Source organism: Grammomys surdaster, unplaced genomic scaffold (assembly GCF_004785775.1).
Source record: "Grammomys surdaster isolate TR1022 unplaced genomic scaffold, NIH_TR_1.0 207, whole genome shotgun sequence".
In the NCBI taxonomy this organism is placed as follows: domain Eukaryota; kingdom Metazoa; phylum Chordata; class Mammalia; order Rodentia; family Muridae; genus Grammomys; species Grammomys surdaster.
This window is the reverse complement of record NW_021604652.1, coordinates 2,293,348-2,317,687: the sequence shown is the minus strand read 5'-3', so window position 1 is coordinate 2,317,687 and position 24,340 is coordinate 2,293,348. Positions and strand designations below refer to the sequence as shown.

Genomic DNA, 24,340 nt, shown 5'->3' with positions numbered 1-24,340 from the left:
TTGGGAGGCAGAGACAGGGTTTCTCTGTATAGCCCTGGCTGTCCTGGAACTCACTCTGTAGACCAGGCTAGCCTCGAACTCTCGAACTCAGAAATCTGCCTGCCTCTGCCTCCCAAGTGCTGGGATTAAAGGCGTGCGCCACCACCGCCCGGCGAAAATCAACTCTTGAAAGATATCCTCTGCTATCTACACACATGTGAACACTTGCACTCAGTCATTCACAGACAAAATTAATAATATTTTAAAAAAATCAGCCGGGCGGTGGTGGCGCACGCCTTTAATCCCAGCACTTGGGAGGCAGAGGCAGGCGGATTTCTGAGTTCGAGGCCAGCCTGGTCTACAGAGTGAGTTCCAGGACAGCCAGGGCTATACAGAGAAACCCTGTCTCGAAAAACCAAAAATCAAATGGGACTGAGCTTCCGGTGTTTGGAGATCCGAAGATGTCTGAGCCCGCGAAGTCTGCTCCCGCCCCGAAGAAGGGCTCCAAGAAGGCCCAGAAGAAGGACGGCAAGAAGCGCAAGCGCAGCCGCAAGGAGAGCTACTCGGTGTACGGGTACAAGGTGCTGAAGCAAGTGCACCCCGACACCGGCATCTCCTCCAAGGCCATGGGCATCATGAACTCATTTGTGAATGACATCTTCGAGCGCATCGTGCGCAAGGCGTTGCGCCTGGCGCATTACAACAAGCGCTCGACCATCATTTCCCGGGAGATCCAGACGGCCGTGCGCCTGCTGCTGCCCGGGGAGCTGGCCAAGCACGCAGTGTCCGAGGGCACCAAGCCCGTCACCAAGTACACCAGCTCCAAGTGATCATGCCAAGAAGAGTAGAATTGACATCGTTTCTACCACTTGTCAGTGCTGGATGCTGTATCCTCGAGACAGTGGAAACGAGTAATACTAGCAGATTAACCGCCATATTTTCAAAACTCAAGAAGCAACTGATAAGCATATGACTAGAAATTCTATAAAAATGTTCACTGTAGAAATTTGTGATAAGAAAACCACACAAGTAGAAAATTAAAATATTCTTAGTAAAATTAAAATGTTCCTAGCAAAAGAAAGCCTTTAAGAGTTTGTGATGTGTGGGTATATATGATGTATATATAATAAATGTGTCGGGCTGGTGAGATGGCTCAGCAGTTAAGAGCACTTGACTGGTCTTCCAAAGGTCATGAGTTCAAATCCCAGCAACCACATGGTGGCTCGCAACCATCCGTAATGAGATCTGATGCCCTCTTATGGGGTATCTGAAGACAGCTACAGTGTATTTACATAAAATAAATAAATTTAAAAAAAAAACCTGCTCTTTCCTGTGGCCTGCCAGGCCTTTAAAAAATTTAAAAAAACAAAAACAAAAAAAACAAAAAAAAATTAATAAATGTGTCATGTAAAGCAAAAAAAAAAAATCAAATGGAGGAAAACTCAAAATAAAGAGCCAAGAAACACTTTTACTTATTTTATGTAATTGAGAAGCAAGGAAACACAAATTACAAACACTAAAGGAGATTAGGTTCTGCTTTCACAACTAGTAAAACAATGTTTCTCTTTCCTGGGTTTTGCATTTTGGAGCATAGGAACCAATAGGGTAGTATGCTAGCCTCCTCCATCTTGTACCAATATTCATTCCATCCTCAGCCTTCCAAATGCTGGGAATAGAGATATGAGCCCCTACATTCAGCTTACGATTTTGTTTAAAAACAGAATCTCAATACAGTATCCTGGTATCACGTAGAAATATGGCTACTCTCCGATTTACTAAATGGACGTATATACTTCCTCCAGTTTTAGGAAATAATTACTGTAGCTTGATTTGTGTAAATACAATTAAGAGCAGTTTGGAGTGGCAGTGCAGCTCAGTGCAAGTATCTTTGCCTAGCTTGTAACAGTCTTAGCTCCAGCACCGGAGGAAAAGACGTAGAAGGGAGAATAGTAACTCTGATGAGTCTAAAAAGAAATGTAAATTAATGTCCTATAATCATACAGTGAGATACTGTGTGTCAGTCGTAAATGATATTTATGGCATAACATATGTTTGAGATCTCCTTAGTTTGAAGCAGGCAAAAAAACTATTAATTATTCCACCCAAAACCGACAAACACTGTCAACCATTCCCCACCAAAATTCAGTTTGAACCTAGAACTAAAACACTAATGAATAAAAACAAAACAACTTTAAAAAACAGCAAACCTGGCCGGGTGGTGGTGGCGCACGCCTTTAATCCCAGCACTTGGGAGGCAAAGGCAGGCGAATTTCTGAGTTCGAGGCCAGCCTGGTCTACAGAGTGAGTTCCAGGACAGCCAGGGATACACAGAGAAACCCTGTCTCGAAAAACCTTAAAAAAGAAAAAAGAAAGAAAAAAACCCAGCAAACTTAACAAATTCAGAATCCTTGAAAAGTTGGGAGTTTTTTTCTGGAAATGTAAGGCTAGTGCAGTCTTAGAAAAGCTACTGAGTGCAAAAAATACCACACAACAGGCAAAAGAAAAAAAGATAAGTTTTTCTCTCTTTCGTTTTTTGGTGAGAAGTCTTGCTATGCAGTCCTGCCTGGATCCTCCTGGCTTAGCCTCAAGGGGTGGCATTACAGGCATGAAGCACTCCACCAGTAATATACTGCTTCCATAGTCAACAATCACTTACCTATGGGAGTGAGATACCTGTTGCTTTGTCTACTTCTGAGATATTCACAGAAACATTAACTCCTCAGAATCCTGAAAGTCAAACGGATAGACTGACATAGCAAATCATCCAAACTGGGACAGTGTTATAAACAAAAAACCCTCATGATTTGGTGGGAGTCTAAGAATTTATGTCTATGGAATCTTTGAGCTTAGCTGGCAGGGGTGGGTTATGGGGGAAGACCTTGGAAGTTAATAACTGAGCCTTACTACCTCTCCAATTTCTGCTTAAGAAACAAGATATCGTATCACAAAGGGCCCATAGAAGCGGAGCAAGCACTAACTCTTCCCCATCACATTGGACTGTATTTTCTGAAACTAAGCCAAATAAATCCTTGCATGTGTTGGCAAGCTTGGAACTCATAGAGTGAAAGAAGAAAACCAACTCGCGCATTTGCACCATGGCATGTGCATGCTCACATTCAAAATAAGTATATAAATAAAAATATAAAAAGCCTCCTCCTTAAACTGTTTCTTTCGGGTATTATTATCAAAGGGGCAAAACAAAATTGTGAGGCAGGGAGGAGTACAAATATAGCTCATTGGTAGAGTACTTATCTAGCATGTGCAAGGCCCTAAGTTTAATTTCCAGCAAGTAAGACAAAAGAAATCACTTGCAAAGAGGTGCTAATGATTAACCAGGGCAAATCTCATCTAAACCTGAAGGCCAGCCTGGGCTACTGAAATACTGTCTCAAAAACAAAAAGGAACATAGGTCTAGGAATCTGGTCGTGGATTCAATCCCTAGTACCAAGAGTATGGGATGCGGTCAGAAAAAAATCTTATCTTTACAGTAAAATTACGCAAATAGATTCAGGACTAGAAAACTGGTTTAGCAGTTAAAACCACTTGCTAGTCTACAGGACCAAGTTTAGAATCTCAAGACTCACATGGCAGCCACCAACCATCAGCAAATAAGAGTTCAGGAGATTTAAGGCCATCTTAGGGTCTCACCAGACATTGCATACATGTTGCACACAGGTAATACATACAGGTGAAACACCCGTAAACATAAAGTAAAAAGAAAGAAAAGGAAGGAAGGAAGGAAGAAAGGAAGGAAGGAAGGAAGGAAGGAAGGAAGGAAGGAAGGAAGGAAGGAAGGAATCCACACTGGTGGGCAAGCAGAGGAAAACTCCCAAGGCCACAACCCTATACAAAGAACTGCAAGCAACTAAGGGGGCACCTCAAGTGGGAGTAAGTATTCACTAGGGAAGGGCACACTAATTGGTTATGTAATACCAAATGGTCAGCCCTGAAAACATACATGAGCAGGTTGTATTCAGGAATACACACACACACACACACACACACACACACACACACACACCAATAGAAACAAAGAAATAAAGGCATGAATTGCAAAGAAAGCTGGGGTGGGGAGGATGGATGTGAACGCTTAAGGGGAGAACAGGAAGATGGAAATAATGTAATTATAAAATAAAAAATTTTAACTATTTTTTACAAAGGAAAATAAAGGGGAAAAATGAGTATGCTGGTGTACACCTAGCCATTATTAATATCACTGAGAGGATACAACAGGAGTATCTGAAATTTACAAACACCTGCAACCATCTGTAACTCTGTAATTCCAAAGGATTAAATAGTTCCTTTTGCTTTCTGTGAGCACCATGAAGGCACAAGATACACATCCATATATGCATGTAAAACAAACAAACAAACAAACAAACCATAACAAACAAGCTGGGCATTGCAGAGCATAGGCATGTCTATAATTCTCACACTGGGAAGATGAAGGCTTGAGCATGATGAGGTAAAGCCAGCCTAAGTTATACAGTATGATACTGTCTTTTAAAACAATACAAAAAAGAAAGGGGGGCTTAATGTCGCTCTGGTGACATCATATAGCTAGACCATGTCTCAAGGCAACCAAAAAGGGGAGGATCCCAAAGAATGCAAAGACTCTCATTTTATTACATTATCTTGAGGCAAGATATAGTTCTATGTATCCCAGACTTGCCTTGACTACAAGGCCCTGACTGTACTCTTTCAGTTGAAAAAGCCAACGTTGTATATTGTCCCCGATGTTAAGAATAATGCAATCAAGTAAGCTATGTGGGGCTGGAGAGATGGCTCAGCTGCTAAAGCACTGACTGCTCTTCCAGATTCCAGAGGTCCTGAGTTCAATTCCCAGCAACCACATAGTGGCTCACAACCATCTGTAATGGGATCCAATGCTCTCTTCTGGTGTGTCTGAAGACAGTGAGAGTGAACTCATATACATAAAATAAGTAAATCTTAAAAAAAAAAAAGCTATGTAAGCCTAGCATGGTGGCTCAAACCTATAATCCCACCAATTAGAAAGCTGAGCCAGAAAGATCACAACAGAGCCAGGGATACAGATGGCTTAGTGGGTAAAAGGACTTGCCAGGCAAGCATGAGGACCTGAGTCTGAATCCCTAGGACACAAGTAGAAACTGTGCACATCTACCTGTAAAGCAGTGTCTCCTCTGAGGAGACAGAGGTACGGACAGAAGCATCCCTGGAAGCTGAAGGGTCAGCTAGCTTGGTGTGTACAGTAGTAAATTAAAACAAGAGATCTTGTCTCAAACAAAGTAGAAGGCAAATATGACACTTCAGATTGACCTGTGACCTATGTGTGCACACACAGACACACAGAGAGGCATACACATGCACACAGAACATGTAACAGTGAGGGAAACTCAATTCTGGAGATGTGGTAAAAAGAAAGGATTTAAAAAGAATCATTTTCTATCAAGAGGCTGAGACAGTGTAGGTGGTGAGCTTGAGGCCAACTTGATCAACAGTGAAACCCTGTTTCTAACCAAGCAATAAAAACAAACACACAAATGAAAAGTTGTACAAAGACTCAGATAGCTAGCTTTATCCAGTGCCACAGCTCTCTTAAACCAATGAGGTATTCTTCTTCTACAAGGCCTGTTTATAACTCATTCTTTGGTAGAAGGCCACTCTTCATTTTAAAATTTTATTTTCTTGTATAGGTGGATGTCCCATGTGCTACAGTGCAGGTGAAAGGCGAAGGACAACTTGTGGTAGTGGATTCTCTCCTTCTGTTTGGTAGCTTCCAGGGGCTTGAATCCAGCTCGTCAGTTTGTTGGGTGACAAGCATTTTCACCCACTGACCCACCTTATGGCAGGCCATTGTATTTTAAGATCCTGCTATAGAGAAAATAGTCACATCCAATATAAGGTCACAACTGGTTTCTACCCTCAAACTGACCTACTTTCAGTAAAAATTCCTCTCTCTATGGCTATTTTTAAGACAAGGTCTTGCTTTGGCTCTCTAGCTGGCCTAGAAATTGCTATGTAATCCAGACTCAAATTCAGAGCTCCACCTGCCTCTGCTCTCTGGTACAGGGTCTAAAAGGCATGCGTCACCATGCCTAACCAATTATGAGTATTTATTAGTTTCCGCCTGGCACGTACTCTCACCTCACTTAAAAACTGTCAGATGCATGTACCTGTAGACCCAGTTAACCGGAAGAGGAGTGCTTCAGGCCAACGATTCAAGGCTAACCTATGCAATAAACCTACGTCCATAAGAAAAAAATCCAAAATGTGAACAGAAATTTAAAAATGTCCTACAATGTCCCAGAATCCTAGTCATCCTAGTGCTATTGGCTATTAAAACAAAACAGAAAATAGGGTAAGGGGGAAATATTCCTAATCTGCTGTTTGTGCATAAATACTTACTCCCACATAAAGCTGTTCCCTGTAATGAAAAGATTAGGACAGGGATCGGGATACTGCTTTTCCCGAGAAACTAGGTTCAAATCGTCAGACCTACGTGTCCGCTTAGAACTGTCTGCAAGTCCAGTTTCAGGGGATTTGACATCCTCTTCTAACCTCCCTGGAAATCAGGCACATGCATAGTACACATACCGACATGCATGCAAAAGCACCCATGCACATAAAGATAAGCATCTTAGGAAAGAGAAAAAATAAAGAGAGTAAGTGTTAGAAAGAGTGTTCACAGCTGCCCTTGACAGAAGTTAGTATAGAAGAGAAACTGCTATGAGTGGTGTTAGCTAGAGCATCACCAGGTTACTCTTCTGCTCACTGAGTCTGGAGAAGGGATAGTCATTCTTACAGAAAGACAGACAGCATGATATGCCTGGGAAGAACAAAGGTAGTGATACAGGAACATATCAAAATTAGCTTTCTGATTCCAGTGAGCAGCTGTGGATTTTTGAATAATTATATTTTGCTATTCTATGCTCATTAAAGGACTAATTTATATATTTGTACATGTCTATATATACATGTATATAATGTACATGTATATATGTACATGTATATAATGCATCTATACGCATATGCATGCATGGAAATATTCATGTAGAGGCCAGAGGACCAAGAGTCCTACTCCATTACTCTATACTTGTGACACAGGTTCTCTTACTGAACGTGGAGCTAGACTCAGGGGCAGCAAACCCCAATGCTCCTCATATCTCTGTTAGCCACAGCACTGGGGTTACATGCACTTGTGGCCATGCCAGAGTTTTTTTTAAGGGTTTTACTTTGTGTTTAAATGTTTATGTGAGTCCACGGAGGCCAGAAGGGTATTGGCTTCCCTGGAGCTGGAGTTCTAGGGAACGTGATGTGGATATTAGGACAGAACTCTTATCCACTCCAAGAGCAGCAAGCCTTTTTTAATCTGCTGAGCCATCTCTCTACCTTCAGTAGCCAGCTTTTTATAAAGGTGTTGAGAGTTGAAACTGAGGTCTTCATGTCTGCATAGCAAGTGCTCTTACCCACTAAGCCATCTCCCCAGCTTCCAAATTCTAAGATTTTAAAATGTAAGAATAGGGCTGGTATCCAGTATTAGACTGCTTGTCTAAAACCCCACACCAGCAGTGTCAAAAAGAAAATAAAAAATGTCAAGATGTCAAGCCTGTAATTTCAGCAACTTGGGAGGCTGAGCCAGGAAAAACAAAAACAAAAGTTTGTCTTCTTCTTCCTTGTGAATTCTTTTCTTCCTCCTCCCCTCTTATTCCCCTACTCCTCATTTCCTCTTCTTCCTCCTATTCTTCCTCCTTTTCCTCTACAGAGTGAATTCTCTTCTTCCTCCTCCTCCTTCCTCTTCTTCTTCTTGAGTGAATTCTCCCTCTTCCTCCTCTTCTTCATTTTTGCTTCCTCCTCTTCTTCCACTCCTCCTCCTCAACAGAGTGAATTCTCTTCTCCCCCCTCCTCCTTCTCTTCCTCTACAGAGTGAATTCTCCCTCTTCCTCTTCTTCCCTCTCCTCCTCTTCTCCATTTCCTCTTCCTCCACTCCTCCCCTTCCTCTACAGAGTGAATTCTCTTCTTCTTCCTCCTCCTTCCTCTTCTCCCTCCTCCTCCTCCTTCCTCTTCTCCCTCCTCCTCCTCCTCCTCCTCCTCCTCCTCCTCCTCCTCCTCCTCCTCCTCCTCCTCCTCTTCCTCCTCTTCTCCTTCTTCATGAACCACCACCATGTGGTTGCTGGGAATTGAACTCAGAACCTCTGAAGAACAGTCAGGACTCTTAATCGCTGAGCCATCTCTCCAGCCCCACTCTAAAACTTTTTCAAATACTTAAATGAAAAATGTAGCTGGGTGGGTTGGGGGTGCTGAAAAAATGTCTCAGTGTTAAGAATACTGGCTGTTCTTCCTGGGGACTTTTCTTATCTTCTGGACTCTACTATCCATGTATGTGGTGCACACAAAAATATACATACACATAAAACAACGATTTAAAAATGCTTTTAAAGAAAATGAGAAGGCTATGGGTATAGCTCACTGGTAAAGCACACACATGGACATACATCGGACCATTCTGGGATGGTAGAGTAGGCTTTGAACTAAGTTCAGTGATAGACTGTTTGCCTAGCCAGTGTGTGACACTGTAGGTTCAATTTCTAGAAGTGCACAGGCGAAGCGGCTGTGGATATAGGTCAGTGATGAGAGCAAGCTGATTACCAGGAGTCCCTGTGTTAATCAGCATGGGGATGAAAGGAAGAAAGAAAACGGCAACTTGAACTATGCTTTGTTTTTGTTTTTTGTTTTTCCGAGACAGGGTTTCTCTGTGTAGCCCTGGCTGTCCTGGAACGCACTCTGTAGACCAGGCTGGCCTCGATCTCAGTAATCCACCTGAGTTCTCTGCCTCCCAAGTGCTGGGATTAAAGGCGTGCACCACCACTGCCCAGTGAATTATGCTTTTAACATCTAATTTTACCCCTAATTAGAAACCTGACTGTGGCTAGAAACCTTATTATCTCTATGACAAAATACCAGAGACAGACAGCTTAAAAGAACGGAAAGTTTCTTTTGACTCACAGTTCCAGTAGTTTCAGTCCATGGCCAACAGGCTCTGTTCCTTTCAACCTATGGCAAGAAAGAAATCACCATGGCAAACAGAACAAGGCAGAGTGCTTGCTCATGAAGAAAACAGGGGCAAGGGGGTCAAAGCCACAGTGCCCCCTTCAAGGCTACATCCTCAATCTCCTTGGCGGGGGAGGGGGGGAACCGCCATCTCCAAAGGATCTCCATGTCACAGCAGGAAACAAAGCCTCAACAAAAAAAGAAAGAAAAACTTCAAAGGATACTTAAAAATCCAATCCTAACTTGGGGCAAGGTGGTAATTCTAGCCCTCAAGAGGCATAGGTAGGCAGATCTCTTTCCACACTAGCCTGTTCTACATAGTGAGGTCAAAGACAGAGAGGACTAGAGAGAAACCCTCTCTAAAAAAAAAAAAAACAATTAAAATTCCAATCCTATTATTCCAGTGTTGTGCACTCACTATACGTAGTCCTCCTGTAAGTAAAGCCACAATCACTTGAACTCAGGAATTTAAAACTAGTGTGGTCAACACAACACAATACCATTGGAGAATAAAAAACAAGAGAAGAAAAAAAAAGAAAGAAAAAGAAAATCCAAACCTTATAGCAGCGGTTTAGGGTAAAGTTATATATGTTTGAAAGACTCATTTTGGAGATGGAAATGGCAACTCTTCCAGGTTTGGCAAAATTTCAGAAAAAAACATGTCTAGGTCTCATAGTAGATGCTCAATAAATGGTATCAAGTAATAAAAAGCTCAGCTATCACATTACATACACATGTACACACATGTTGCAATAATTTCTTCATTTGTTGAAAGGTTGGATGTGATGGTGCGCACCTGTAATCCTGGCACTCAGGAGGCAAGATGGAGGTAAGTATCTGCGACTAGACAGTGTACATAGCAAGTTCCAGGGAGCTAAGGCTAGGTAGTGTAACAGTGTCTCAAACCAAAAGCAAACAAACACAAACAAAAACTGGATTTTAAAAGGCATCTGTGAAAACAAAAAATGGGGACAGCCATATAAATCAGTTGGCTATTATGAGGCTATAAAAGAGCCTTTCCACATTCATATCCAGTCTGAAAATGCTTTTGTATTTTTTCAGATGTTTTCTTTTCATGTTAGTGAGGCTGGCCTTGTTCTCCTGCTCTTCCTGAAGTCCGTCCCCAAATGCTGAGATCACAGGAGGGCACCACCATAGCCTGCTGTTTCAATGTACACCCCCTCCTTTTTTCATAAACTGTTTTATTGGGCTCTGTCTCTCCCTCTGTCTCTCTCTGTCTCTCTCTCTCTCTGTCTCTGTCTCTCTCTCTCTCTCTGTTTTTTAAAGACAGGGTTTTTCTGTGTAGCCCTGGCTTTCCTGGAACTCACTCTGTAGATCAGGCTGGCCTCGAACTCAGAAATCTGCCTGCCTCTGCCTCCCAAGTGCTGGGATTAAAGGTGTGCGGCACCACTGCCCGACACGCCCCCCCTTTTTAAAAAGATTTATTTTATTTTTGTATACAGCGTTCTGCCATCATGTATGCCTGGAGGTCAGAAGAGGGCACCATATCTCACTATAGATGGTTATTAGTCACCATGTGGTTGCTGGGAATTGAACTCAGGACCTCTGGAAGAAGAGTCATTTTTTTTAAAAGATATTTTTTATTTATTATAAAAGAAGTACAGTGTAGCTGTCTTCAGGCACACCAGAAGAGGGCATCAGATCCCATTACAGATGGCTGTGAGCCACCATCTGGTTGCTGGGATTTGAACTCAGGACCTCTGGAAGAGCAGTCAGTGCTCTTAATTGCTGAGGCATCTCTCCAGCCCAAGAGCCATCTTAACCACTGAGCCATCCCTCTAGCCCCCAATGTACATTCTTGATCTCAACTTTCATGGGAAGAAATTCAGAAGAAAACTGATTTCAATTTGTAGGATTGTTGTAAAGGCAAGTACCATAGAAATAAAATGGGAAAAGGCAATGGCCAAACTTCCTAAAAAGGCCAAATGGTATTATTTCAGCCTCTACAGACCACATAGCCGGTACTCAACTATGCAGTAGCACAAAAGACCACAGACAATAATAAATGAAAATGACTATGTTCCAACAAAACCTTCATCAAGCAGGAGCTTGGGGGCTGGTGGCATTAACTCAGTGGCACAGAACAGATATGAGTATTAGGTACACTCTCAACACAAAACCAAACCAAAGCAGGAGCTTCTGGGCCACAGCTTACTTTCCTTGGGAGCCATTTCAGCTCTTCTGGCCCTCAGCTTGGTGATGAGGTTGAGAAGCGTATGATCTACCCCAACCAACTGAGAAGGGTATATGTACTGTCAAATGACTTGTGCTTAGAAATAGCATTTCTAAGCGTCTCCCTGACAAGAAGCGAGGTTAATGTTAGCCTTTATTTCCCTACTTACCTTGCTCCCTGTGTTACCTTTATCATTGAGGAGGCCCCTCCTCTTCTCTTTTGAGGTCACTCACTCATAGGATCTGGCAAACTCTAAACCATTTTTCAAAAATATCTTCCCTAGAGCCAGAGATACAGTTCAATGGTAGAGCAATTGTTTAGTATGTCAAAAACCCTGTGTAGCATCAAAAGGGGGAAAAATGCCATTTATAGTCTAGCCAAATGAGGGACAACAAAAAGATGTCCTGCACCACCTATGATCTTCCCACTCACCTAGGTCAGCCATCATTTCGTGAAGAGGCAAAGGCAGCTGTTAATAGTAGCAGAGATAGGCAGGTTCGTGCGTACATATAATCCCAGTACTCAGGAGGTGGTAGCAGAAAATTATCAACTTTCAGGCCATGCTGGGCTAAAGCTCCAGGCTACAGCGACCCTGAGTTTGAAATCCAACAGAAAAAAACAAAAACAAAAAACAGTACAAAGAGAAAAACAGAAGACACTGCTTCAGTTTTGTTTGTTTGTTTTGTTTTGTTTGTTTGTTGGTTGGTTGGTTTTTCGAGACAGGGTTTCTCTGTGTAGTCCTGGCTGTCCTGGAACTCACTCTGTAGACCAGGCTGGCCTCGAACTCAGAAATCCGCCTGCCTCTGCCTCCCAAGTGCTGGGATTAAAGGCATGTGCCACCAATGCCCGGCTACTGCTTCAGTTATTAACTCAGGCATTTGCTGCTGTTGTTGAGACAGGAGATTCCCAGGTAGACTATGATAGCCTCAAACTGGTAATCTTCCTACTTCAATCCTATTGGGATTACAGGCTTGTGCCACTATGCTTGACTAACTGTATTCAATGTAATTTTTTAGTATCACAAAGGGAAAAAAAACCAATATAGCATATATAGTACATTATACATTTAGTATTTATCTCTCTCTCTCTCTCTCTCTCTCTTTTTTTTTTTTTTTTTACCTCACAAAAAGGAAAGTCCCATAAGGGCAAGGCAGCCTTTTCCTTTCTTTTCCAAACATTTATTTCTTTATCTTATGTATATGAGTACTCTGTCTGCACGTACACCTGTGTTAGAAGATGGCATCAGATCCCATTACATATGGTTGTGAGCCAGCATGTGGTTGCTGGGAATTGAACTAGGACCTTTGGAAGAATAGCTAGTGGTTCTTAACTGCTGAGCCATCTTCCTAGCCCATTGGGGAGGGCTTTCTTAACACCTAAAATAACCTCAGATAAGCACACTGTCTATTGAAGAAGGCTGGAAATACCACATGTGACCACTATCCTTTTGTTACAAAATGAGAAGCCACACCCAAATATATTGACAGCTTACCCCAGCTTTCAACTGCCTCTCAAAGTTGTCCACGGAAACCATGATTCATCTTCATGTATTGCTGAATCTTAGCAGAAAACCTCAGTATAAGTAAGGGACAGATTTGACAAACGACAAAATTCTGACTTCCCAACAATCTGTATAGTTAATGAGCATCTCAGATGACTTGTTATATAATAAATATTTTAGATCACAGTAATTACCATCATCAGGAAAGTATGATCTCAGAATCCATTATACTCCAAGAGTGGTGGCTCATGCTTCTACCATGGATAGGCAGACTGAGGTAGAAGGACTGCTATGTCTTAGAGTAGCCTGCGCTACATACTGAGATTCTAACACAGACAGAGACACATAAGTAATAATAATCTTTAATAAAAATCTTTTAGCAGGGAATACATCATTTTTAGATTGAATTCAAATCTATCTTCTACTAGAACTATCATCTTAGACAATTTCTGATTTCACTGCCTATAAACATGTAATATGAGAAAAGGACGTTAGGTCATTTCAATCTGTTTTCAGACAATGGGGAATCGTGGATGCTTGGTAAGGTCATCTGTCTGGTCTGTTTTCATTAACTGAACAAGCCAAGTAGAGTCACTGAGTCACTTACCAAGATTTTACCATGACTTGAAAACTATATTCTTTAATAACCTCACAGAATCAAAAGGGCTCAGTTTAATCTCTTCATAAGCAGCATAATTTCTGGCAGTATCATCTGGAAATAGGGAAGAAACATATTCAGAAGAAATAGTCAAGGTTGAAATCCTTTGGCATCTAGGCTTCTAAATCGATCACAGATTTCCCACTTTCACTTTGCTCTTTCCCCTGTCTTAAGGGTAGTCTGAAACCTTGACTTACTCCCTGGCACAAGTAAATAAATAAATAAATCTAATGTTTATAACTGAAAGCAGTATTTCTACTTTTTAAAAAATGTACTTATTTATGCATGAATACACTGTAGCTATCTTCAGACACACTAGAAGACGGCATCCAATCCCATCATAGATGGTTGTGAGCCAGCACTAACATGTGGGTGCTGTGAATTGAACTCAGGACCCCCGGAAAGAGCAGTCAGTGAGTGCTCTTAACTGCTGAACCATCTCTCCAGGCCCGCATTTTATATTTTTTGACAATTTCGAGCATGTATAGAATTTTGATCACATTATTCAATTACCCTTTCATCTCTATTATACAGCCCCTGTATTCCTTCCCAGAGAAACCCCTCCTGTTTTTCTGTTTGTTTGTTTGTACTGTAGAAAGGTCATTTTGAATAGGCAGGTGACATAGGCCTACCATCCCAGCACTCCAGAGGCAGAACTGTGGAAGCCAGAATGACCTACTATGCAAGCCTGTGTTAAAAAAAAAAAAAAGAAAAAAAAAAAAGAAAAAAAGCCCAAAGCTAGAGGACTGAGATCAGGGGTGGACTGCTTTTCAAGCATACATAAGTCTTGAGTCTGATTCCCAGCACTGTAAAAAGATAAAATAAATTAATTTGGGTGTAGAAGTAACTACACTAAACTGTCAAATGTCTGAACTCTAATCTTTCCTCTGAGGCTTCCCTAGCCCTATCTTTGAATGAGATACAAGTATGACTCCTTGGCAAGCATTCTAAAAATCCATATTCCTAACGACACAGCCCATCAGAACAGAACACGTAATGGTATATACATATATACATCTTAATCATATAGAAGCCTGAGGCAAAAGGACTGAAAGTTTAAGGCCAGCCTTTGCAACCCTATCTCACAAACAAAAAGAGAGTCCCTACAAGGTAACCAAACATTCATTTAGTTATCATTAGATAGTATGTGGTTCACAAAACTGGGTTCTGGACCAAGCACTACCATTCACAATTTCATCACCTTGGCAGTTATACAGTAAGTGGTGTGTTTATAAAAACTGTTATCAACAGTGGCTATTATCCTACCCTCAAGACTCTTCATTGATGAAATAACTGGAAGGTGAGACGTCACAGGAAAAGCCAAAGAACTCCGAGTGTACCCATGGCTCTAAGAAGGCATCATATTGCCTATATGTTTACAGCTTATCAGCTGCTTAACATAAAAAGTAGGCCGGGCGGTGGTGGTGCACGCCTTTAATCTCAGTACTTGGGAGGCAGAGGCAGGTGGATTTCTGAGTTTGAGGCCAGCCTGGTCTACAGAGTGAGTTCCAGGACAGCCAGGGCTACACAGAGAAACCCTGTCTCAAGAAAAAAAAAGGTAACCTAAAAATCCAGCAATTCAGCAATGACCCATACCCCAGGCTATTAACCTGTTACTAGCTGTTCCTGGCACCAGCTACAACTGCTAGGTTTCCTGTTTCTCCACGAGAGGAAAACTTTTCTCAGCTTAAACCTCTGGAAGGCCAAGAAGCAGATTCTCAAGTTGCATTCTGTCATCCACCACCCACCATCTACCCCGCACTATCTGTTCTCTAATCAACTAGTGGGCACCAAACCTCAAGTCAAAGCTCTCTCACTATAGGTAAAGGAAGTCTGCTGCCTCACTGATGCGAAACTAGGGCTGTTACTTACAAGAGCAAGATCTATGTAGTCACAAGCAGCTGCTGCCACTCCTGATACTACCATGTTTAATCTGGAGAGCCAAGGGGGGGAGAAAGACTGTGGACACGACCTACCAGGGCACTGACTTGTTAAGTATCAACTGTAGTCTGTAAAATGCCCACACTTGCCTCCTCCGAAAAAGTTGAGTTTGTTTCCATCGCTCCCTTCTGTCATGGTCCAAGCCAGCTCTTTTCCAAACAAACTTCGTAAGCTTCCAAGTTCCGCGACTACCTCTATTTCCTCCACTTCTGTTGAGGTCTCTGCAGTGAAGAGTAAGAGCCTTAAGTCAGATGCAAGAATGCTAAGGTCTTAAGCACTGCCTCATGGTACAGATTCGTATACTTGAGTCCCCTGGCATGCAGAGCACTGAATTAATAAGATACCTAGTATCATACTACCAAATCATAACAAAACGCCATCGCAGTGGGAGTATGGTCTATGTATCGAAGATGGGTCCACTCCCGATTATGGTGTCTCCACTTCCCAGGTACTAGGATTACAGGCATGCTCTGACTGCCCTTCTTATTTATTTTGTTACAGAAATAACACCCCCGTTTTCAGTGAGAGATCACGTCATACACTTTGAGATTAAAAAAGGAAAAGCTCTTTAATACCACTTGTCTGGCTCTGGCTAATGCTGAAAGAGGGGCCTTGAAAGAAAAACGTATGTACACCTTAGGCTTATACACTCAACATATCCTTAAGCCTTTTTTAATGTCCTGGAGCCCAACTTATACTTTGAACAGAGACTGGAAATGTAGTCTGGCCACTTCGACAGATAGGAGATTTACACAGCAAAGATAGTGCCAGAATTATTTCTGGTTGTTTGTTTATTTTTTCCTTCTTCTGGTTTCGTTCACTTGCCTTTGTCTCCGTAGTTCTGGGGTTAAAGGCGTGTACCACCAAGATCAGGCTAGTCAGAATTATTTAAGCACACCAGTGTTGTTCCTTTCAAATAGTTGTTACCCAGGGTGATCTTCCCATCTGGCATAATTATGTTCTTGCTCCCTCCAAAGAAAACCCAAGAACTTTATAGCAAGCCAGGACTTAACATTGATGGCGATCCTTGCGATCCTGTACTGCCCCCTTTGAGTTGCTAGAGGAATAGTTCCTGGGAATGGGCTTAATGGCTGTTTTTTTTTAAGCCCTGGTTGTCTCCATTTGTTATGTGAATGGCCCTAAATGGGGTCAATCCTGGTAGATAAACAGTTACACCCTAGTATCCTGAATGCTTATTTCTAACTACTTATCTTTGCGGAGCTTTGGAAGCGGGACCTCCATTCGCTAATTCTTTTTGCGATTCCATGTCTCCTAAGCAAATCTAACAGTAAATCCTTTATAATATTATTGTTATTTCTTTCTGCGTTTCTTCTACATCAATTTATTTACTTTTCAGACCGGGTCTCACTAATGTAGTCTTGGCTAGTCTGGATCTAGCTACATAGACGACACTGGTCTTGAACTTCTGTTTTTGTTTTTTTGTTTTTGTTTGTTTGTTTTTTGGTTTTTCGAGACAGGGTTTCTCTGTGTAGCCCTGGCTGTCCTGGAACTCACTCTGTAGACTAGGCCGGCCTCGAACTTAGAGATCCACCTGCCTCTGCCTCCCAAGTGCTGGGATTAAAGGTGTGCGCCACCACCGCCCGGCGGTCTTGAACTTCTAAAGATCTACCTGCCTCTGCCTCCCGAGTGTTGGGAATATTTTTATTTTCAGTGGCTTTGCTATTGTGCATGAATACACCAAGTTTTATTTAACAGATTTTCTACTCCTGAACAGATTTTTCCATTATTTACTGCTATCAAAACTGAACACGTCGGGCAGTGGTGGCACACGCCTTTAATTCCAGCACTTGGGAGGCAGAGACAGGTGGATTTCTGAGTTCAAGGCCGGCCTGGTCTACAGAGTGAGTTCCAGGACAGCCAGAGCTACAGAGAGAAACCTTGTCTCGAAAAACCAAAAAACCAAAAACCAAAAACAACAACAACAAAAAACTGAAAACACTCATCCTTAAACCTTTATATATATATTTTCCTAAATGCATACTTGGGCATATATACCCGGCAACAAATATAAATCTTTATTACTAAGAGAAATAAAAAGGGGACTATGACATGGTTTCTGCCCTTCCACTTAAATTAAGGTAACAAACACAGAGGTAACCAGAGTTCAAGTTAAAAATAAACAGCAGGTCCTGCTTGTGTTGTGTTTTGTTTGTTTTTCAAAGCAGGGCTTCTTTGTGTAGCGCCAAGCTATTCTCTATACCCCGCCAAACTATTCTCTATACCCCGCCAAGCTATTCTCTATACCCCCGCCAAGCTATTCTCTATACCCCTATACCCCGTGGTGACCCCCTACCTGGGTATAAAGAAGCCACCACCCAGATTTTGTCCTTTTGGTTTTTTTGTTCTGTTTTGTTTTTCAAGACAGGTTTTCTCTGTGTAGCTCTGGCTGTCCTGGAACTCACTCTGTAGACCAGGCTGGCCTCAAACTCAGAAATCCACCTGCCTCTGCCTCCCAAGTGCTGGGATTAAAGGCGTGGGCCTCCACTGCCAGGTTTGTCCTCTTTTCTACCGTACCCAATTTGACTAAAGGTAAACTACTAGCAGTGTGAATTTAAAGTGCCATTACTAGAAATTCAAAGTTATGCTAATTCTACCCTTATTGGCATTTCAATATTTCCTTTTGTTGTAGACACTTACCCAGCACAAAGTACTTGAGGCAGAGAGAGGATGGAGCCTGCCTAGTACAAAGTACTAGGCCTGACTTCACACCTTCCCTTCACAATTTTCAGCAATGAGCAGAACCCATTTTTTCAAAAGCTAAGTGGCTGCTTACCACCATTCCTTCCTTGGTGAATTTGCTTATGTATTCAGTTAGGTGGTGCTAACTAATATTCATCTCAGCGTGGAAAATGTAAGAATCAAAAGAAGCTGTTTTTTCTACATCCTGATAAATCAGATACAAATACAATTAAAATAAACATTTTTTTAAAAGCCCAACAACCAGGAATGAATAAGATAAAGCAAAAACGGTAAAAATTTCCCTGAGAATCTAGGAATTCGTAATTCTATGTGGGTACTTGAAAGTAGTTTGAAAAATAAAACTGTGAGGCCCACCCTACCATTTTACCTCCAGAATTACATAAGCAAGGCAATGTTCCTCCATTTTGGGTTTCTTTTGGTGCAGGGAATGAGATTGAGCAATCCCTTATAGCCCTTAAGCTAACACTGGCCCAGATCTTCACTCTCGACCCCCATTAGGGTGAGGTTTTGTTGTTTTTAATGCTTGCTTTGGTGATAGCGGCAAACTCCAGGCTTTGGACTCCCCCAAAGCTGTACCCTGAGGTAGAGTTTGTTTTATTTAATTTCACTTTTTTTTTAACCCTCCTCGAATCTGACTTACAGCTCTTTTACTTTGCAGCGTAGCAAAATGAATCACAACAAACTCTTAGGCAGACTACCAAAACAGTGCTTTTGCTCTTGGATCGATCGGGGTGGGCTCTAAACTCTTATTTCTATTCCAGCTGGCTAGCAGAAGAAATCTGAATAAGTAAGTAACTTTACACTCCTGCTTCGGACAAGTGCAGCTCATGCATCTAAAGTGGGGACATCTCCACAACCAAATACAGAGGCTAGAAAAACAAAAAGCAAAACAACTAGATTTTGAGGTTTTTTTTTTAAATTATAACCCTGACCCCATTCTCCACAACCATTTCTAAAACATGCAACTGTTAACAAGTACTGACTTGATTTTAAAAGAAATCGGTGTATTTAAAAAAGTTAGGGGCAGGGCTGGAGAGATGGCTCAGTGGTTAAGAGCACTGACTGCACTTCCAGAGGTCCTGTGTTCAAATCCCAGCAACCACATGGTGGCTCACAACCATCTGTAATGAGATCTGATGCCCTCTTCTGGTGTGTCTGAAGACAGCTACAGTGTATTCATATATAATAAATAAATAAATCTTTAAAAAAAAAAAGTTAGGGGCAGGCAGGCAGTGGTAGCAAATGCCTTTAATCTCAGTACTTTGGAGGCAGAGGCAGACAGATCTGTGAGTTTGAGGCCAACCTGGTCTACAAATCAAGTTCCAGGACAGCCAGGACTACACAGAGAAACCTTGTCACAAAACAAAACAAAAACAAAACAAAACAAAGCAAAACAAAAAAAAAGGTTAGGGGCTGGAGAGGTGGCTTTGACAGTTTGGAGCTGTAGCTGCTCTTCCCAGCACCTCACATGGTGGCTCACAACCTACTGTTACTCCAGTTCCAGGGGATCCAGGTATATTTTTCTGGTGTCATCGGACACTTCTCGAACATGGTACACAAACACCTATATGCAAAACACCAATACACATAAAAAAAAGTTAAAAAACACAATTATTAGTAACTAATTGCCAGGTCCAGTAGCCCATGCCTGCAATCCTAGCACTTTGGAGGCTGGGACAGGAGGATCAGGAGTTCAAAGGCAGACTGGCCTACATCAGACCCTAGCTCACAAAAGTGAATTCATTTTTTTTAAAGATTTATTTATGTATATGAGTACACTGTAACTGTCTTCAGACACGCTAGAAGAGGGCATCAGATCCCATTACAGATGGTTGTGAGCCAACATGTGGTTGCTGGGAATTGAACTCAGAACCTCTAGAAGAGCAGTCAGTGCTCTTAACTGCTGAGCCATCTCTCCAGCCCAGTAAATTCATTTTTAAAAGGGAGTGAGTGGGGAGTGATAACGTAGTTCAGTTGGTAAACTGTTCATTTAACATTCAGGAAGTACCAGACTGCATCAGTGGTACTCAGGTCTGATCTAAAGAGAATGCTGTGTGCAGTGAGGCAGGAGGAAAGCCATCTAGGTTTTGCCACGTCCACATGCTTCAACTTACTATTAAGGATTTTTTTTTTAATATGGTGGAAGCACGTCATCCTCTTGCAGTGCATTCAATAAACTAGTCTTCCTGGAAGAAAACAAAAGAAAGATAAATGTCTAGAGTTAGTGCTCAAAACTAGATCCTTAGGAGAACTTAAAATCTCCTAGCATATCTTAAAGCAAAACAAAACAAAAAAACTTTCAAAATAAGGAGCTTCCTTCTTTTTCCATTTGGATGGGGGGTGGGAGGTGTGGATGGAGGGTTTACTCTACGTATCTCAGGGTAGCTTTCAAACCCATGGTGATCCTCCAGCCTCAACTCTCCAGCGCTATGGGTACCATATGCTGCTTAATGGTAAAACGATCCCTGGTGAACGAAGTGAGTGAATGCAAAAGCTTTGCCAAGGCAGCTGGAGACAAAAATGGTATTATGACAGAAAATATGTTACAAAAATAGGGGTGCCCGGGGCTACATGGCTTTATATATTTAAAGGGTGGCTCCCAAAGTGGTGTTGGTGGCGGGGGTGGGGCGGGGTGTCGAATGAGAAATGAAAACAAAAACAAAACAAAACAAAAAAAAAAAGAAAGAGCCATTTGGCAACCACTGGGCCGTAAGGATGGGTCTTAGATCTGGCATCCAGGCCCCATCAATAAAGTAAATAATGTGTGGCGTACAGCATGAGCCGGTGGGAGCTCCAAGAGCGTCGTGGAGCATGTCCCGGTGAGGCAAGCAGGGCGGCAGGTAGGCGCAAGCGGGCCGCAGGTAGGCGCCAAGGCCTAGCTGCGCTGCTCGTGGTGTGCGGGCCTACAGTAGTTCCCCGTGGACCTGCAGTTCCCCGTGGACTGCGTTCACTGATTGCTGCGCATGGGTAACTACGCGGAGCGCGTGGGCATGGAGGCGCCCATGTACCTGGCAGCCGGGCTGGAGTACCGGCCGAGATCTTGGAGCTAGCGTGCAACGCGGCGTGGGAAAAGAAGATGCGCACCATCCTGTGCCACCTGCCGCTGCCCATCCACCTCAAGGAGGAGCTCAAGAAGATGCTGGGCGTGTCTGCAACCAATAAAATCCATGAAAAGCGAGTTTTTTAAAGAAAAAAAAAAGAAAGAAAAAGAAAACAAAAGAAGTAAATGTCAGCCGTACCAAAAATGGAAACGTGCAGACACCAAGGCCAGAACACAAAAACAGAACTGTCTCTTGAAAATCCCCAACAAATAACTACAAAGAAATGTAAAGTGCCCATTTTGAATAGACACTTGACAGTCAAGAGGTGACTTTACCAGCCACACAGATGCTTGTTGATGGAGTAATTAATTACTCACCCAATAAAGATTTCCTGAGGCCTACTAATATCCCAGAATGAGCTTTGGAAATGAAACTTCCCCTGCCCTCACAGGAAAGCAGCTATGTACCCAGACAGAATACATTCTGACTAAATGCAGGCTGCAGTATACTGGTTGATGTAAAATTTCTTCCCGGGCTGTAACAACTGGAGACAGGAAAAAATAAAGGGTTGGATGCTTTAAAAAAATTTTTTTTGGCCATTTCAAATAATTCCAAATTTCCCTTAATTACAGATCCTAGTTATACCGAAGAAACAGATTCTGGCATGGGGTGGAATGCTTAAGACAAGCACGGAGCTCCGAAAAGAATGTTTTCCATTAATCTTCTGTAAAGCGTGACCCCCACACTAACTTCTCAGTATATCCAACCCACTATATACAAGCCTTATTTAATACTATCTGCAGCTAGAAAAATACTGAAAAATAAGAAGTTACAACTAACTACGCTAAAGTTTATGTAACGATGTAGTTGAAAGCAGTTAAGCTCACCTGGCACCTTTAAATCCCCCAAATCTACAGCCTACTCTGATTTTTAAAAAGTTCCATTTGCTTGGTGTATAATCCTAGTACGTGGGGCTCTGAGGCAGACCGATCCCCACAACTGGAAGCAAGCCTGCATTAACTAGGGAGAGTCAGATCAGCCTGAGCCAGGTTAAGTGAGACCTTTTCAGAGAGAAATATGTAAAAATAGAAAAAAAATAAAAAGCAGATGTAGCAGTGTCACCCACAATCCCAGCACTGGAGAAGTGAAGGCAGTAGGACCAGACACTCACGTTAAACTACATAAGATAACACACACACACACACACACACACACGCACACGCGCACACACGCAGACTGATAGACGGATGGGCGTAATGCGTGCGCTCACAGGAAAATAAGAAATGCAAAATTGATGAAACATACAACATACGGAGTAAATATAAGTTAGACCACTGTATCTAATAAATCTAAGCAAAGCGTATATGGATCAGGAGAAACTAGTTTCAGGAATCAAAGAATACTAGCCACCCTTCCCACAAAGTCTGAGAACATTTGATTCACTTGTATTTTAAAAACCAGAATGAAGCAAGCAAGCAACACATTTTCACTCCTTTTTCAAAACTGGGCAACGGTAATAGTTTCTTTAAAGACAGATAGATTAGCACAGTAAAAAGTTATTTGTGAGCCCCAACATCTGGCACAGCCACAGCGGCATGTGCTGCAAGGAGCGCCCCAGCTCCGGGAGGCCCCCCTTCTCCAACTCCCGGCCTTACCGCGGTGCGTCACTTCCTTCTCTGCCACCCGCGCTCGCTCGCGACGCGCGGGAAAAGAAGCTTCCTCCCGGCGGCGGCGGGGGGGGGGGGGGGGGGGGGGGGGGGCAGAGGCGGTGCCGGTTCAGCCCGCGCACTACCTTGAGACTACATTTCCCGAAGGGCCGTAGTGGCAGCGGCCGTAGATGCGATGTCACCCGGAAATAGATCCTAGCCCTTACACACGCGTGTGAGGCGAGCGGGCTGGAGCCAACAAAATGGTTGTGCACCCCACCAGGGAGGGATCTATAGGGCCAATCAGAGTTTGCTAACAGAGCAAGTTTCCGGCTTTAAACCAGAATCAGATGAGCACTGCATTTAGGACGTGAAGACCTTAAGATCAAGCTTTGTCCTTCTAGCGTGCATAGAAGATGGAACTCAGCCCCAGAGACTTCAGAAGCCCCACCCGCATAACCTCAAAAGGAGCACGCGGAGCGGGGCGGGGGGCGTGGGGGGAGGGCGGGATGCCAGAGAACAAAGCGTTACTTTCACGTGGTCAGTACTGACCCTCAGAATTCTGTCTTTGGGGAAGGGACACTTGAAATAATCCAGAATAACTAGTGACAGCATCTGACATGTATTTCCTGACCAAATTTGTGTATTTTAATGTAGAGAAGTCGAGGATAATGTGTAAGCATTTTGAAAGATCAGCAGTGCCTAGTATTGCACACCCATAGTTCTGCACGGCTTTTTAAAAAATGCTCCTAACCCAGAGGATCCATCAGCAAAAGATGTATCACCTAGACTTTTGCAAAACTTTTAAAGCAGTGGCTCTCTGCTTTTATTGATTTTACTAACTTTCCCTTTCGTGATTTAAGGATAAAACATTGTCAATAAAGGCAGTTGTCAGGGATGATGGGTTTTCGGCTTTGGGATTTTTGTTGTTGAAGGGAAAGGTACTTTTTAAATCGTTTGGCCTGCTTTCTTCCCTTTATGGTGCTCTAGTTGTATGTTTTAAACGCGTCTCACCAGTTCTTTACACTCTTCTCCTCTAGGCAGCTCTAAATATTTAGTACTGCAGATTATAACCAAGTTTGACTGAACTCAAACTGGAACATTAAACATCACAGCCTGTACAGTCAAAAACAACAAAAATCTGGTAATGGTTCTGGACAACTTGTCTGAAACAGCAAATCTTTTGTAGTAAATTTTTTTGTTAATCTGAAACAAACAAACAAACAAACAAAAAAGTTCCTTGGTTTGTTCAGATGGTTTTACAAAGATGAGATGGAAATTTTCTGTGTCCCATAGAGGGTTTTTTGGGGGGGTGTTTTTGCTATGTAGCCGACTCACAGCAACCCTCTTGCCTCATTCTCTAGAGTGCTAGGATTATAGGCATGTGCCACCATGCTTCGTTTCAACACTATTTTTCTTTTAAAGGGGTGCATGTACTTCAGGTTAGACTTAAATAAATTGTGTAGCTAAGGATGGTCTTGAACTCCTAATCCTTATGTTTACTTCCTGAGTGATAGGACTACAAACATAGTACCATATCAGATTTTATGCTGTGCTGGGGATTGAACCCATAGCTTTGTTCAGACTAGGCAAGTACCCTACCAATTGAGCTAGCTGTCTTCCCACCCT

General features: G+C 42.5%; 1 protein-coding gene and 2 long non-coding RNA genes across 3 annotated transcripts; 1 reads left to right on the top strand and 2 right to left on the bottom strand.

Annotated features, from left to right (window-relative positions):
* The first annotated feature begins 440 nt into the window (after positions 1–440).
* LOC114624459 (histone H2B type 1-F/J/L-like) lies at positions 441–823 on the top strand. Its single transcript, XM_028771420.1, has one exon. It carries the CDS (start codon positions 441–443, stop codon positions 807–809), a length of 369 nt encoding a protein of 122 aa, XP_028627253.1. The 3' UTR covers positions 810–823.
* Positions 824–8,838: 8,015 nt separating this feature from the next.
* Positions 8,839–13,418, bottom strand: LOC114624461. Its single transcript, XR_003711931.1, has 5 exons — positions 13,312–13,418; positions 12,696–12,762; positions 11,636–11,795; positions 11,390–11,537; positions 8,839–9,012 (listed from the first exon to the last, which is right to left on the bottom strand). It is a non-coding gene; the product is annotated as an uncharacterized LOC114624461 (long non-coding RNA).
* Positions 13,419–15,398: 1,980 nt separating this feature from the next.
* Positions 15,399–22,781, bottom strand: LOC114624460. The gene is made up of 4 exons (XR_003711930.1): positions 22,721–22,781; positions 21,033–21,173; positions 20,139–20,210; positions 15,399–15,524 (listed from the first exon to the last, which is right to left on the bottom strand). It is a non-coding gene; the product is annotated as an uncharacterized LOC114624460 (long non-coding RNA).
* Between the last annotated feature and the right edge of the window lie 1,559 nt (positions 22,782–24,340).